The 14818-nt window shown below is 48.4% G+C and overlaps 2 protein-coding genes across 12 annotated transcripts in view; both read right to left on the bottom strand.

Moving 5' to 3' along the window:
• Positions 1-14818, bottom strand: part of ARHGEF9 (Cdc42 guanine nucleotide exchange factor 9) — a 195263-nt gene that overhangs the window by 110734 nt on the left and 69711 nt on the right. The window contains exons 1-2 of one of the 11 annotated variants that reach the window (XM_063346935.1): positions 7735-7869; positions 3645-3706 (exon numbers count right to left, since the gene is read on the bottom strand). The exons of 6 other annotated variants lie outside the window; for them this stretch is intronic. In XM_063346935.1, coding sequence (XP_063203005.1) covers positions 3645-3674 — 30 coding nt within the window. In that variant the 5' untranslated portion in view covers positions 3675-3706; positions 7735-7869. Of the gene's footprint in view, positions 1-3644; positions 3707-7723; positions 7877-14818 lie in introns of those variants that run through there. 4 more of the 11 variants (XM_063346934.1, XM_063346938.1, XM_063346937.1 and 1 more) reach the window with 4 other exon arrangements.
• Positions 7899-8512, bottom strand: LOC134520975 (uncharacterized). The gene has a single exon (XM_063346941.1). The coding sequence runs from the start codon at positions 8089-8091 to the stop codon at positions 7912-7914; it is 180 nt and encodes a 59-aa protein (XP_063203011.1). The 5' UTR covers positions 8092-8512; the 3' UTR covers positions 7899-7911.

Raw genomic sequence — 14818 nt, 5'->3', positions numbered from 1 at the left:
ATTTCGCCAACAGCACCCTGTGCCCCCCCAGCCCTTCTGGAGGCTGTAAGGCACGGGTACGCGAAGCTGCCCCTGCCCCTCCTTACCTTACACATACCTATGGAGAGGGAATAGTCCGTCTCCTTCACCCCTGTATCAGGGATGTACACCCATAAACGCATCCCTACATATGGGCACCATTCCTATTCTCTGTTTTAGGCATCCAGCTTTGCGTATGTACAGCGCTACAGAAATAAAATTCTATTTAATACCTAAAACTACATCAGAGACAACTGCCATTTAAAGGATGCTCCTTCTTGTTTTACAGAAACTTTACAGTGTTTCATCTGGATTCCAAGCATGTTCTGTAATTGTTAATTTTTAACTTATTTCTCACAGAACTTCACAAAAGACCAAACATCCAGCATGCCTAAAAGGCTTTTGAATAAACCCTAAAAACAAACATTAAAGACTGATCGCACTTTTCCAAGATTACACTAAAACTGATTGAAGCTCAACTAGATAAGGAGAGAGACTTGCATAAAATTAATCAGCACCTTATCAAGCCAGGAAGAAAGAATTTGAGATAACAAGCCTTCCCTAAATTTGGTATCGGAACAGAAACTTCAGTGCACAACCTATTAAGAAAACCTTGTCAGATAGGCTGAGTACAATACAGGAGAGCGAAAGCATCAGAAATAGCACGGGGAATGTGGTCCATAGAAATCCTTTGAAAAAAACCTGTTTTCAGATAATGCCAGCAAGAGCCTGATGCTTTTTTCCCAAATAGAACAATTTTACTTGACACAACTTTTCTACAGATATGCCCAGCAAGTTAGCCCACTGCTCATCGGGGTAAAAGGTTGATCCTGAGGGTATTTCTCTAAATTTATACTTGGGTAGCTGAGGCCATATTGCATTTTTTCAATTATAACAAACACCCCCTACACAGTTAAGATTTTTGCTACTTTCAAAATCCTCATAGTTCGGCTGATTCCTCCCCCGGCATCTTTTGAGTGCGAGCTGCAACCGCTCTCATAGCCAGGAGCTCTGAGCTCCCCGGAGCCGCTCACAGACCCAAGAACCGGCACCAGGAGAAGCTTAACCCTTTAGGAACACACTCTCGGGGCAAACATCGAGTATCGAGAGGGAACCAACGCGAACAAACCCGATCAGCGACACGCAGGGATGACTGAGTGAGGCTGAGTCGGCTCTCTGGCGGCACGGGGCACATCCAGGATGCTCAGGTGCACCCGTGCCTGCGCTGCAAACCCGGTGACAGTTATCCTCATCCTTCCAAGCAGGACACGCTCCACAAAGGTCACCACGGGAGGCAGGGAGGGAAGAAGATCTGGGGACAGAGGCCACAGTCTTGAGCGGCAATAGGATAGTGGGGCATGTTGCTTTCCCCACCAGAAAGAAAGAGGGAAGGACCGCTCCATCCACAGTCCCCCACCAGCCCCACGGCAAAAACGCAGCCCTCCCCGGGGCACGGCAGCCCCGCGGCACGGCAGCTTGGCTCAAGGAGGAAAGGCTGCTGGAGTACACAGCTGCCCGTGCTTGTGGTGGGGCAGTAAGACAATCTAATAACAACAAACCACCTAGAAATCAACTTTGGGTTCTATTAAAATAAAATATGAAATAAGGAGAAAAAAAAAGGGACAGGCTGGCAGGTCGGGCTGCCTTACCCGATGCCGTGGCAAGGGGGTGATGCCACCTATTGAGACCGCGTTACCTCTGTGGCCGTACCGCTGCCACGGCAGCGCTGCCTGCTCTCACCCGAGCACCCATGGGGGCTACGACTGCCTGCCCTGCAAGCCCCGGTCAGGTCCTAGAGGAAGGCAACGGGGCTAGAGAAACAGTTCATCCCTCCGAGACAAACAAGATCGCAGAGCAAAGCGGCTTGCAGTGTAGCCTCTGCTTTACTTCGCCAGAGAAGCTGCCTAAAATAGAAACACGATCGTTGCCAGCAGGCTATACGTTATGTTATACATGTCTCAGCTGATGCGAAAGAAGGGGCAGGCACTAAACCACATGGGACCTTCCACATGGGCACGGACAGACTTTTCTGCTTCTGGAGTCTGCTACACCGGGAACTCCGAAATCCCCTAAAAGAGATCCTCCACCAGACTGGCGGCAGGTCGCTCCCCAGCTCCCCAGCACAAGCCTGTCCCTCTGACGCTTCCAAATGCCAAGGTTCGGACAAAAACGTACCAGCCAGAAACCAAGCGGCATGCCCGCCCACCCGGCTTCGCTGAGGATTACGAGGAGGGAGCACAGCCCAGCGAGCAGAGCGACCGAGGGGCCCCCGAGCTTCACTACTAACCCCTACCCCACCACACACAGTCCTCCAACCACCACGTGCCTCAGTTTCCCCGGCTCCGTGATGGGAGCAGGGGTAGTGCCCCAAAGTAGCACACTCCTATGAAATTTTCTGTATCAATAAACCGGTTGTTGGAAATCCAAACCTAATTCTTTAAATATCGGGTGCTCCTTCCCTCCCCTAAGGCCCTCTTTAATTTGGGTGGTAAAACCTTCCGGCCTGACCAACACATTCATCAAGAGGAGAGCTCTGAGGACTTCTTGCCCTGAGCTCAGATGTCCTGGAGAACACGCCATCAGCGTGGTGTTTCCGACAATGCAGGAATAAGACTCTACAGAAACTGGAAACAAGCAGTCGAGGCTGGTGGGGACAGCGGGGTTAGAGACAACCCGGCCATCTGGGGGCTCTTTCAGATTAAGACTCATTTCCACTCAGGAAAGAAATTCAACCATAACCAATAAAAGAAAAAAAAAAAAAATCATGGTTCCCCCAGCAGCTCTTCCTCCAGGAGTATCTATTTTTAGTGAGAAGCATAAATCACTACAGCTTGCGGTCTACAACAGTTCCACCAGACAAAATCCAGCTACGCAGAGCTGGGCCACCATGGGCACACACGTGTCGTCCACCCGTACCACCACAGCCCTGCCGCCTGCCCACAGCAACCACGCTTTGCAGCTACAGGACACTGCAGAAAGGGAAGACACAGGAGCCGACGGGTCTTGGCTACGCCTCGGTAACGGGCGATGTTTCTCTTCTACAACTGGGGAAGAGGAAGCAAGAACAAGGCGGCAAAGGAACATGCCCAAGGCCACACGATCAGTGGCAAAACCGGGACCCGGCAGAACTACCCTCTGCCACCGCTGTAACCGCTGAACAACCATCCTCTTCACAACTGGACAATTATTACATGATTATTAACATTAAGGACTTTTCTTCAAGCTTCCTAACTTCTGGTCATTGGAGAATCCGCACGTAAGAGACAAATCCCTGCATTTTTTCAAAATAGCTCGCATAACATTTCACTGGGAGACACGCATTGAACACCATTATCACACCCAGTTGAGAAAGATACACATTGCGAATGCAAAATATAGAAACCTCCCCCCTCGTCATCGACACAGATGCATTACTAACAACATACAGCACATACAGGTACAACACAGGTATAATAAATACATACATACATGCAGGCAAGCAAGCACTGTACACAAAGAGCGCCGGACCTCCCATCACAACCAGCATTCGTTAAATACAGAAATCAAAGAACGACACCAAAATGAAGTGAACAATACAGAAGAGGGGTTCTATCCACAAATTAAAACAAAACCAAACAAAAACTTACATGGATTTTTGGCAATTTTCCTTCAGACATTATACACAGCAGTTGGGCTGTGTACTGAATACCTGATCCAAAAAGAAATATAACCACATTATGCAAACAGATGGGGGCAGGAGTCAGGTGAACATGCAGCTCTTAACAACATTCATCTACGGGCTGAGAAAGCACCTCTGCATTCCCACAGAAGGGCTCGAATCTGGGCAGATCTTCATTCACTACAAAGCATAAGCAAGTGCTGTGCTGCTGCCATCCCGGGGGAAAATCCAAATGGCAGGACAGAAAAGAGCCATCACGTCAGAGACCTCTCGGCTGTCCCGTCCCCCTTTTAACTTGTCATGTGAGGTTTAAAACAGAGGTGGGAAATATCCGGGGGGGGGGGGGGAGAAGGAAGCCTTTAAAAAATGAAAGGGAGCCCTCACATTAGCCTTAAAGAAAAAGCATTAAAATCACAGGGAAGGCAGGACTAGCGGGGATCATCCTGACACGCATGCTTTTGCTGAAGCATCGGGAGGGGGAGAAATGCACCCTTTCCCCGTGGCGAGAAGGGTGCCTGAATCTTTAAGCCGGCGGATTGCCGCTCAGGAGGAATGGACTTTTTATGGACTGTGTGAAACAGGGTTGCTATGATACAGTCAGAGGCATTTTCACGAATCCTGTGGCAAATAACATTGAATCCTGCTTAAGCAGACAAACAGCAAGGCAGGTCTCCCATCACCCAGCCTTAGCAAATACACAGGAGCAATCACTGAAAGAGATTTTATGCGTTATAAATATGCTATTTGCATACAAATGAATATTTTTTTCTTTGGGGCCGTATTTTCCAGAGGGTCAGTGCTTTGATTTATTTAAAGGAATGATCCCTCTTCCCCATCCCTGGGCTTGAGCATCCCCACAAACGTGAAGAACTCAACGTCCACAAACTGGGGGGGAGTTACGGGGCCAAACCACCCCCAGGAACCTGACCGCGACCAGCCACGCGCGGGACCCGAATCGTCCCACGGAGCGTAGGGAGAAGGAACGCTCCACTACACGTAGAGATTTTACAGCGTGCAAATTACACCCCGAATTTTGCAAGCACTCACAAGTACAGCGGCTGTACTGCAAGCGACTAGGAACGCTGTTGCCCCAAAAAGCTGCTAATGCAGATTGTCATGGATGGAGGATCTCCTGAAAAGTATGGCAAGACGGAGTTGTTTAACCGGCTAATCGCTCCTGCAAACCAGGCAGCTGGAGGCTCCACTGCGGGCTTGGAGAATGCAAAATCGCAGGTGCAAAACTACAAAAATGGGGTCGGGGCAGGTGGCTCAAGGCCTGTTTGAAAAAGTGGCTACTGAGGACTGGGGGTGGCAAACAGGGATCAAACTAAGCAAGCAAGAAACCCCAGCCCTTCCTCACTTTTTAGCCTTATTTCTCCTCTTTCCCCAAAAAAGCCCAACGGGAAACCTGATATGAGAAGAACGGCGTTGCCACAATAACAAAGTTTTCTGCTCCCGTCTTTCACGCTCATATTGCTCTACATAAAAAACCTGCCTTCTTTGATTCCACTAGCTTTTCAGATAATAAAGGGCGAGAAAGTTATAATAAAATGGCATTAATTCCCTCAAGCACGTTCCACGATGGAAAAAAATAAGCTCCCAGCGATCGATCCCCTGGTAGCCGAGCGTGCAGGACACCTTCACCCTCCCCATGCACCCGCCAGCCGCAGATCCCCCAGCAACACACGGTTCCTCCGGTGGAAGCCGAAGGGGCTCGCAGGAATCGGCAACGGGACACGGCAGCTCCCAACACATGCGATGACACACAGCGTGGCGTACACACGCGCCTCCCGAATATCACCCGAGAAGTACAAGCTCCCGATCAAGGAATGCACTTTGCACGCACTAGAAAACCATGTTAGGTCCCGAGCATTCCTCGTAGAAATCTTATTGCAAGGTAAACCTTCACGCCGGAGAGCCAACCTTGAGGAAAATAAACATTCAGACACAGTTTGCAGCCCATTTTTAACTCGCTGGTTTGTTTTGGTTTGGGTTTTTTTCTCATTTTTCCACCCTCACTTCTCCAAATCACTATGTCGCTTAAAACTGTTTCACTGAAAGGATTATTTTGGCTGCTGTTTGATTGATTCCCTTTCCATGGTGATCTTTGCTCATTTATTATATTTCCAGGAGACTCTGCAACCTATAAAACTAATGACAGATGAGAGCTAACAGGAAAATAAAGCAAATTTGAGCTGTTTAATGACCCAAACCATCCTCAGCATCAATTTTTTTTTAATTTTTTTTTTTTAAATAAAAAGAAGATTTACTCAGTCTCTTACGAAGTGAAGCTGATACCCCTTGCACAGAGAGCTACAAGTGAAGAGGGGGAACCAGAGCCAGCAGGCACCGGAGCATCTTCGCCGGGCTTGCATCACTGGGGCTTGGCTTTTCTACCCATTAGAACGGGCTAATGCCACTAAACACTTCTTGTCAGCTTTGGGGGCCGACTGGTACCACCCCAGGACTCGGGGAATTTTTTTTTCCTCTTTTATTTACAGCTAAAGCCACTTTAAAAGTGGCAAATTTGCAGCATTTAACTCAATTTCCAGTCATGCCACCAGCCGAAAAGAAATCGGCTCCGAAGCCCAGCAATGCATTTAACTTGCAGCAGACAGACTCTCCCGGGGAAATAACTAACGATACATCTCCGTCTGTAAGCTCCAGCTATGGCTTTACGAATCAGTTACATGATTTTTATTTTTTTTTTTCCCCCGATTAGTAGAGGACATCAGATAAACCAACAGACAGCTGGAATCAGCAGGAACTAGTTAAATTATCTAGGCAATATAATTCCAGTGAACGTTAGCAAGAGATGTAAACATTTTCAAACTAATTTTCTTTTGTTGTTTTGAGCAATTCTGATTTTTCTGGAGGGGAAAATAATAAATAAAAAAATCCTGAAGATTTCTAACAGAAACACAGCACAGAGAGATATTTTCAAGACGTTACTCTTTTCCGACATCCCCGTCATATTCTCTCTAAACTTCATGCACTGAGGCTCGAACCCCCCAGCCAGCTCCGCTTCCCAGCTGTAAACATTGCAATTTTGGTCCAGACATCTCTCAACAGAAGCACCTCTAAACTAGCGGACGCCTGTTCAGCGAGCCTGTAATACACAACTTAGCACTTCATTTTCAAGAAAATCAATGTAAATAAAGTCACGCAAAACAACCCATCTCAAAATCTCATTATCCTTGAGGTGGGCAAAGATTTTTCTTACATACATTACCAAAAATTATATAGAGAGATATTCTCACACACACACAACAAAGAAAAGAAAGCCAAAATAAAATTTCTAGAGAAATCAAAGCAAAACCCAACCCCTCTGGATCTGTTGCTTTAGCAAAGAAAAACAAAGCATGCATTCCCCTTTTTTCTCTTTGATCCCTCCTTCCCAATTTGCAGAGATATAAACCACATACAAACAGAAAAAAAGCCCAGCAGGTTATGTTTCGGTCCCTCTCGCATCTTTAAAGAAAGGAGCCAGCTACATCAGTGTGGACATAGAATTTGGAGGCTTTTGGGCTGAATATTGAGAAATCAAGTCAGATCATCAAGGCAACACAGATAAATAAAGTAAGTAGAATTTTTCTCCTTTTTTCTTTTTTTTTTTGTGGCTGAATGTTATTTTAGCAAAGATTTCATCCTTTAATAGGATTTCTCATCCCGACCCCCCCCCCCCTTAAAAATGTCCGGAGCTCGATTCGATTGCACACACCACCACCTCTCACCTGGCAGCTACATGGTTACTCTCACACACATCGCACATTAACTGCTTGCTAGAAATTTCACACAAAATGACTTCTTCGCAACTTGAGTCTCGATTTTAAAGGAAGCAAAATAACACAGCCAGTGCTTACCACAGAAAGAGATTTTCACTCTGCTTCTAACTCAATATGTATAGCTCTATCTCGCTAGCACAGAACGATATATGAATGGATTACTATTAGTTATCAACATTTAAAACCCAGGCAAAAGCAGCTACACTTACAGGCATACTTAAAAGACAAGACATGACAAAAGATTTAGGGAGAGATAATATACCAACGTCATACATATCACAGCGAGGCCATGTTGAAGCTCAACGCGTTTCCCCCCTCAGTAAGAAATCTCTCTCTCTCTCTTTCTCTCTCTCTCTCTCGCCTTTCTCTCTCTCTCTCTCTCGCTCTTGCTCTCTTGTTGAATTGCTAGTGGTAGTAGTAGCCCCCAACAGCTCAGGAGAAAAAATCCATTTAACGAGTGCCCAGGAAGAACATGAGTATGACATTCACAAGCAATAGCACCACAATCACTGCAAAAACGACCACCGTTTGAACATCCAAGGTCATGGTGCAATGCAGAACACTGTAGTGTTCAAGATGTGGGGCTGGTAGATTTGGAGAAGTCAACCTCTGCTCTGTAAGACTGTCCATACATCCACCATGCTAGAATAGAGGAGAAAACTGATCCTGGTTTTGGTTTTGTTCGTAATGCTTTGTGGTCTGCTTTGAGTTTATCCCCCTATCTGCTGTCTCTAGCTCACGCTGGAGCCCGCTAAGTGAAGCATCATCACAACCAGTGAGCACTTTAGATGCAAAATCCTTCCTTTAGGAAAAGAAAGCGTGCGCTGTCTGCAAGCTTCTCTCTCTCGTCCCCCCTCTCTCTCCCGGTCTCTCTCTTGCTGGCTGGCTTTGCTTTTTAATTCGTCAAGCCAGTGCAGATAAGAAGCCTGGGTGAGTGTGACAGCTCTGCAAGCTGCTGCGGCTGCATCTCTCGGTGCGAGGCGGACCCTTTCGCATACTAATCAGCTCCAGTGACCAGGCAGCGAAGGGATCCTGGCTGTCAGTCAAACGCAAAAGGAAGCGCTGGCTCCATAAATACGCGAGTCTTCCGCCCGCCGTGACGGGGAGCGCCGTGCAGGCATGTTTTCCCCCTCCCCACCTCGACTTTTGCGGCAGTCCGGGGAAAACAGAGCCGTGCAGGGGGGCTGGGAAGCCGGCGTCGCGGTCAGATGCCAACGCTGAGCTCCAGGAAGGCGTCTCCGGGCTTTCTGTGCAACGCAGATCCCGTTCCTCGCTGCCTTTGTACGGCGGGGACACGTCTGCCCCGTCTGTACCGCCTGCGCTAAGCTTCGGATGGAAAATATTAAACGCCAGCAAAAACCAGCCAGTGCTGCTAGGAGCCTGCTCACACCAGGTAGGGGAGCAGGAGGAAGAGCGGGGAAGAAAAGCAGCCAAAATAACAAAAAGGCAACCCTTGCTAACTTGGAAATTCATTGTGAGCCATTAATGTGGGAATTTTGTAGGGGGAATCACTTTTTTAGCTGGGTACAATACTATGCACATCATCCCCTCGTATACCTATGGCATAGCCTTCTCCTCAGCGCTGCACTGGGTTTCTCCATGCTAAGAGCTAAATTGAATTCTGATTCTACAGATAGAGATGTATAAGAAGGGAATGGGGGGGGGAAGACAGGATGCAGGATCTTTACTCCTTCTACAGCAGCCAGAAAAGCTCATCCCCACATTAAATTCACAGCATTTATGGTCCAGGTGCCAGTTGCTATCCCCAAACCTCAGTCTCAGATCCCACAACCAGCAGGTACCTTCGAGAGGCATCACACACACACATAAAAAGAGATGTGCTCAGCTGGAAAAAGCGAATGATTTTACAGGCAAAGACAAATATAGAAGTGTTGCCGATGCAGACGCATTACACACTAAAATGTGCATACAGGGGCGGATCATCAGCACCTTCCAGGAACCCGGCTCCTCAGAACACACCCGGGACATTCCCACACAGACACAAGGCCAACAGGCACCAAACAAGCACTTATTTTCTTCTCCAGTAGCAAACAACAAGAGTTCAGGAGGACTTTAATGTTTCAAACCTGAAGGGACAGGGCCTGGAGTTGGCTCACGCCAACGAGACGCAGCCTTTCGTCCCATCGCAGCATCCTCCCAGGGCAGACAGTTTTTGTCACCAGGCCCTGGGGAAGGGACGGGTGGGATTATGCTCCTACCCCACCTTTCCATTCAAACCAATACTAAACCCAGCTCTTTACTGCAAGCCTTATTTTATTTTTCTTCCTTTGCAGTAGCCAGAGGGCTCCCTCAAAAGGAGCAGGCTTCTTCTATATCCGCCCCCAAACACCATCAAAGGAGAGACTGCGCTGGGTGGGCGAGGACGGAGCCTCCAAGCGCCCTCCCTCCTCGGCCCCCGCTGAGACCCGGCGGTTTGTGGAGACCAACGCTCATCCAACACGCCGTCCTCCTCCTTTCTCACCAGCTTTGTAGCAAGCGTGGGCCGTGATGTGTTCGCAGGCGCGGAGGGTGGGTTGTGCTGAGCAGCGTTAGAAATAAGAACGGTTTGGGTTAATCGGGGGGTTTCTTTTTCTCTTTTTTCTTTTGTGCTATAACTAAAAGCCAGAGGCTGACTCTGTTCAAGCAGAGAAATTTCTCATTCAGGAGGATGGTGAAAGGTGATTTTTCACCTGCGTGTTTACAAGAAGCTGCTTTAAACCTGCCCCAGGCAGGCAGCTCGGCAGCCCCACACGCGCCAGGCTGTGCCCAGGTGATGGATCTGCCTGACCACCAGCTTCCAGCCCTGCATTTCCCATCATTTTTAGAGTAGTCAGTCTGCCTGATGCAATTTTAGACTAATCGGAATAGGAAACATATAATAGATGCGGAGTATGTATTATTGTTACCATCCTTTCCCAAAACAATACAGGCAATTTTCCAAAGTCCAAGCCTGAACTCCCACAAACGTCCAGGAAATTCCAGTTTCAGCCTCAGTAATAACAGTGGCTGCTCCAAAACATACAACAGGCCCAAATTCAGAGGCACCTTTACAGCCCGTTAATCTTTTCCTCTGAAGTGCAGCGAGCACAGAGGAGCCCGGCTCTGAGTGCCAGCCTCAGACGCAGCCTTTGTGCGGGACGCCCAGCGGAGATGCTCTACCTGGCGCCTGCAGACGCCTCCGCGGACACAGCTCGTCCCTCGCCTTGTCCTGCCCTGTTTGTGTCCTCTCAACGCCAGGAATGGGAAGCCACCGGCAGGGTTTCGCAGCAGACTCCTCTGTGCCTCTGCATATAGACACGGGGAGCAAAAATTGGGCAGGTAAAAGCAGCGGAGGCCTAAGAAATATCCAGAAAAAAAAAGGTGCAGCAGCCATCACACATGCTCAATAGCTACTTCCGTAGCTGAAAAAGAGGATTTCATGACGAGCGATGCGCCTGGCAGGTCTCGGGCAGTCGTTCTGCAGGAGCTGAGCCACTCAGAGCGCAGGGGTGGGCAGAGATTATAAATAGAGGCGACGCAGCCAGCCCCCGGCCTGTGAACCGCCCGCCAGCTGCAGGCAGGAGGTCCCCCACCACCCCGCTCCCCACGGCCAGCCTGTGCGTCACCAGCCGGCGGGGCGATGGCCACGGAGACCCCACCACCCCCGGGCTGGGGGGAGGCACCCCGTGATGCTGCAGCTCGGGAGGCTCCGGCCGCAGCATCCATCCTCCCCAGGTCACGCTCCAGAGGAAACACCCCAAAAGATGAGGCAGGGAAGCGCCCCACCGCGTACGGATACAAATACCGGGTTCAGGTGAATGCTGCGTGTGTAACAGCTACCAAGGGTGACCAGCACAAACAGATTTACCGCACAGAAGCTTCTATTTAAATTATATTCACGGTATTCCCAATAGTACTTGCTGCTTTATATAATTTCCCGTGCCTTATGCTTGCACTAAATGTTAATTCTACTACGAAAATGGATGATACTTTCTCTTAGAAGCCTTACTGAAAAACACCTACACATCAGGGGTTTATATAAAACCACCGCAAAGTTTAACTTCATGTAAAGCTTTCTGAAAAGTTTAACCTTCCGTATAGAGCTAAACTGAGGAACTAGAAGAAAAGATTTGTAATAGTTGTATAAAATAGCAGCTCCCCTTACAGCACAGCAGATGCCCTGACCTACAGTAGCTCTGAGGAGCACAATTTGTAATGCAAGATCCGCAATGGCTTCTGTATGAGAAAGCAGTTTTGAGCTTCCACCAGGGCTTCCACTAACACATCACACACATACAACTCTAGGTATACATATTTCTGTACATACACATAAATAAACAGATAAACTGTATTCTGGGCTCCTGAACAGCAGACAAATCAGAAGGGTCCGTGCAACACCATTAATTACAATACGGTAATTTTGAGGCAAACCTCTGAAGCAGATGATGCCAAGTCTTGACTCCTCATGTGCGTGATGGATTGGGCTCAGCCATGTGACCACGACTCCCTCCAATGGACGGCTCCAGCAATTAGCACAACCCACTACTTCCAGCTAAACAAACGCAGCTCTAACTCAGGAGCGAGCATTTATAATTGGAATGCGTAAAGGTTCTATATTCCGCTCCCACGGACAGGTACGCAGTCGCGCCAGGAGCTGGGCGGACAGGCCAGGGGCGCGTGGCAGCACAGGGCTGCAGCTCCAGTCCCCCCTGCAGATTAACAGCCTCCACTGCAGCAATCTCTCGGACACGTAGAAGCATCTATGTTTTCCTAACGCATCAGCTCCATCTTCCATGAACCGCAAAAACCAAGCACTCAAACTCGTAACCTCAAGGCAGACCCAGTGAATTCTGTTCGTGTGTGGCTGAGCTCTGGGATAGGGCATGAGGACCCCAGCTCTGCCAGGGCAGGGAAACCCACTCATCAGTTGGCCAAAGGAGATAAATCTTTGGGAAACTATTTAAATCAAAAAAAAAAAAAAACTTTTTGGAAAGTTTCAAACAAATCCCAGGGTGGCTCGTGATTCTGTGTGGGATTAAAACTATGGTCCTGTTGGTCCGGACTGGATGAAACCCACGGCGTAGGGGAAAAGGGCTGCCAGCAATCGTCCGTCCTGAACCCCTTTGGTTCCCTCTTTGAGCACAAGGCCCAGCTCAAACCTATATGGCACCATGAGAGAAGTTTAAACTTTTCATTTTCATTAGTACCGGCCCCAAAGAGGAACGATCAGCAACGGTACCCAGGGGTGTCAGGGCAGGAGATGTGCAACTGCTCTTCCGTTCCCAGTCTCCTCTGCTGGGCACTTACTGGCCGCTGCCTGCGGCATCAGGCACCGATGTGGGATTTGAGTCATGGAGTCCATTAGAGATTATGAGAAGATGATCAAATCAATTGGGTTTTTTTCTAAACCTAGACCAGAATTAAAATCAGGGATTCAGAGATTAAAGGCCAGTGGGATTACGATTTGCTAAATTTCCAAAAAGGAGGATTTTCTTAAACTGAGAGTTGCCTCTTTCTCCTTTCTCTTCACAGTCAGTCTGACACAGAGTCCTCTTCTCCCATCCTTCGGCCAGAGGGGAGGCCCCAGCCTACGAGCTGCAAAGCTGCTGTAAAGGGCATATTTTACTCAAGAATCTCCACAATCTTGTATGTTTATGGACTGACTTCATAGGAAGCTTTGAAAATCCTCAAATGCCTAACATTCCTCACCCAAACTGAGGAGCATGCAAAATGGAGGAACATCTCTAAAGACTTGGACTCAGGGGGCTGATTTTGGCCGTTAAAAATAATCTTTCCAGGCACCCACTGCTCCTTGCCTGTCCGCTCCATCCTTCAAACACAAAGCTTCCTCACTGCCCACATGAACTTGGGACTGTCTTCCGGTAACTTCCTTTACTCCTTTCTTTTGTCCTTCTTCCTTTTCCTTGCTCTACACATCTCCCTCAGAAGCTCTTACTTCGCCTCACCCTCTGCCCCAGCCCTCCCACCCCACGGCAGCTCAAGTGTCCTCTACCAGAGAGAAAAGAATACAGGTGGAGAAAAGAAAACAAAGCGGTGGGGTGGCTGGAACAAGCGCAGCTTCCTCCGGCATCTTCCACAATAACTGCACAAGACGCCTGAGCAAATGCACAGCACAGCCAGACGAGCAAATGATTCATTTACAGAACTAATATAGACTACAATTACAGAAAGACAAAGGGAAAAGAAGGAGAGGATAAGATGGTGATCTCAAAAGCTGGTGAGGCATAAATAGACTTCAGAGGAAGAACTGCATAAGGGAAGGCTGAGTTGAGAGCCTGCAAAGCAGTGAAATGGGAGAGAAGGTGGATGGGGAAGAGAGCAGAGTAACACCCATGAAGCAAGCTGCTCTTGTAGCAAGGCTGAGAGAGTGCTGGAAAAGAGAATAAGTTACATTTTTAAGCCCACTTTTGCAATGTTTAGAGAACACAGGGCACTGCCGGAGGCTGAGTTTGCCACGCTGCTTAACCTGCATGGCCAACTGGACAAGAGCCATCATACAAAGCTCAGAGGCTATAGGGACAGAGCTGAGCATCTCTGGGTCGCTGCTCTAAGTATTCCACAAAAAAGAAAAACAAGAATTTCAGTGAAAGATGGGAAGCATCACATTGACCTCCACAGCTTGACCCTTGGTAGACGTACTGTATACAAAGACACAGAGCTCAGGCAAGCTGCAGCTGGTGAATTCTTTTCCATTCTTCACCAGTTCTAATTTTATCTCGGAAAACAAGTGATACACAATAGAATTATGTCCCCAGTGTAGAAATTGATTTATTTATAACCATTTCATTTAATACTAGCAGACAACAATCAAAGGTAGGCCAGAGAGGTTGGGATACACTTGTGCACCAGCCCTGGTTAACCACCCTCTTGAAAACTAACCGTGTTCCAGATGAACGGGTCTTAACCCCTTGAGCGAAGGGCAGTAGTGACATGTCAGATACCAGTCAGGGCTGGCCTTGGACCACATCTGGAGACCTCCATTAATCCCGGTTCCTTCTACAAACAGAACCAGCATCTCAGCAGATGGTGCTCTTTCCTCTGTCGAAGAATTCAAGCGCTTGCATGATGCTCTGAGGGGGGAAATAAAGCCAAAGCCTTGGCACTGTTGTCTTATAAGGTGTCCAGATGCTTCTTTCAGAGCACCCTGATCAGGTGCCATCTGCATCCTAGCACGGCTTAGCGCGTCCCTGCTAACACCCTGCCCTCGGCTGCTGTGCCGTGCCACGCGGACGCAACCGCAAGGCTCTGCCCCAGCAGTGGCTGCGCGACAACAAGGAGTGATGTGCTCATCTAAGCAGTTTTCATAGCTTTTGTAACACTGTACAAATCATGCCAAAATGGCACGGAGAACGAGCCT

Source organism: Chroicocephalus ridibundus, chromosome 9 (assembly GCF_963924245.1).
Source record: "Chroicocephalus ridibundus chromosome 9, bChrRid1.1, whole genome shotgun sequence".
Taxonomy (NCBI): domain Eukaryota; kingdom Metazoa; phylum Chordata; class Aves; order Charadriiformes; family Laridae; genus Chroicocephalus; species Chroicocephalus ridibundus.
The sequence above is the reverse complement of the archived record's forward strand: the minus strand, read 5'-3'. Positions and strand labels throughout refer to the sequence as shown.

Coding starts and splice junctions, on each gene's coding strand:
- LOC134520975 (XM_063346941.1), bottom strand. CDS start 8,091: ATGGACAGTCTTACAGAGCAGAGGTTGACTTCTCCAAATCTACCAGCC.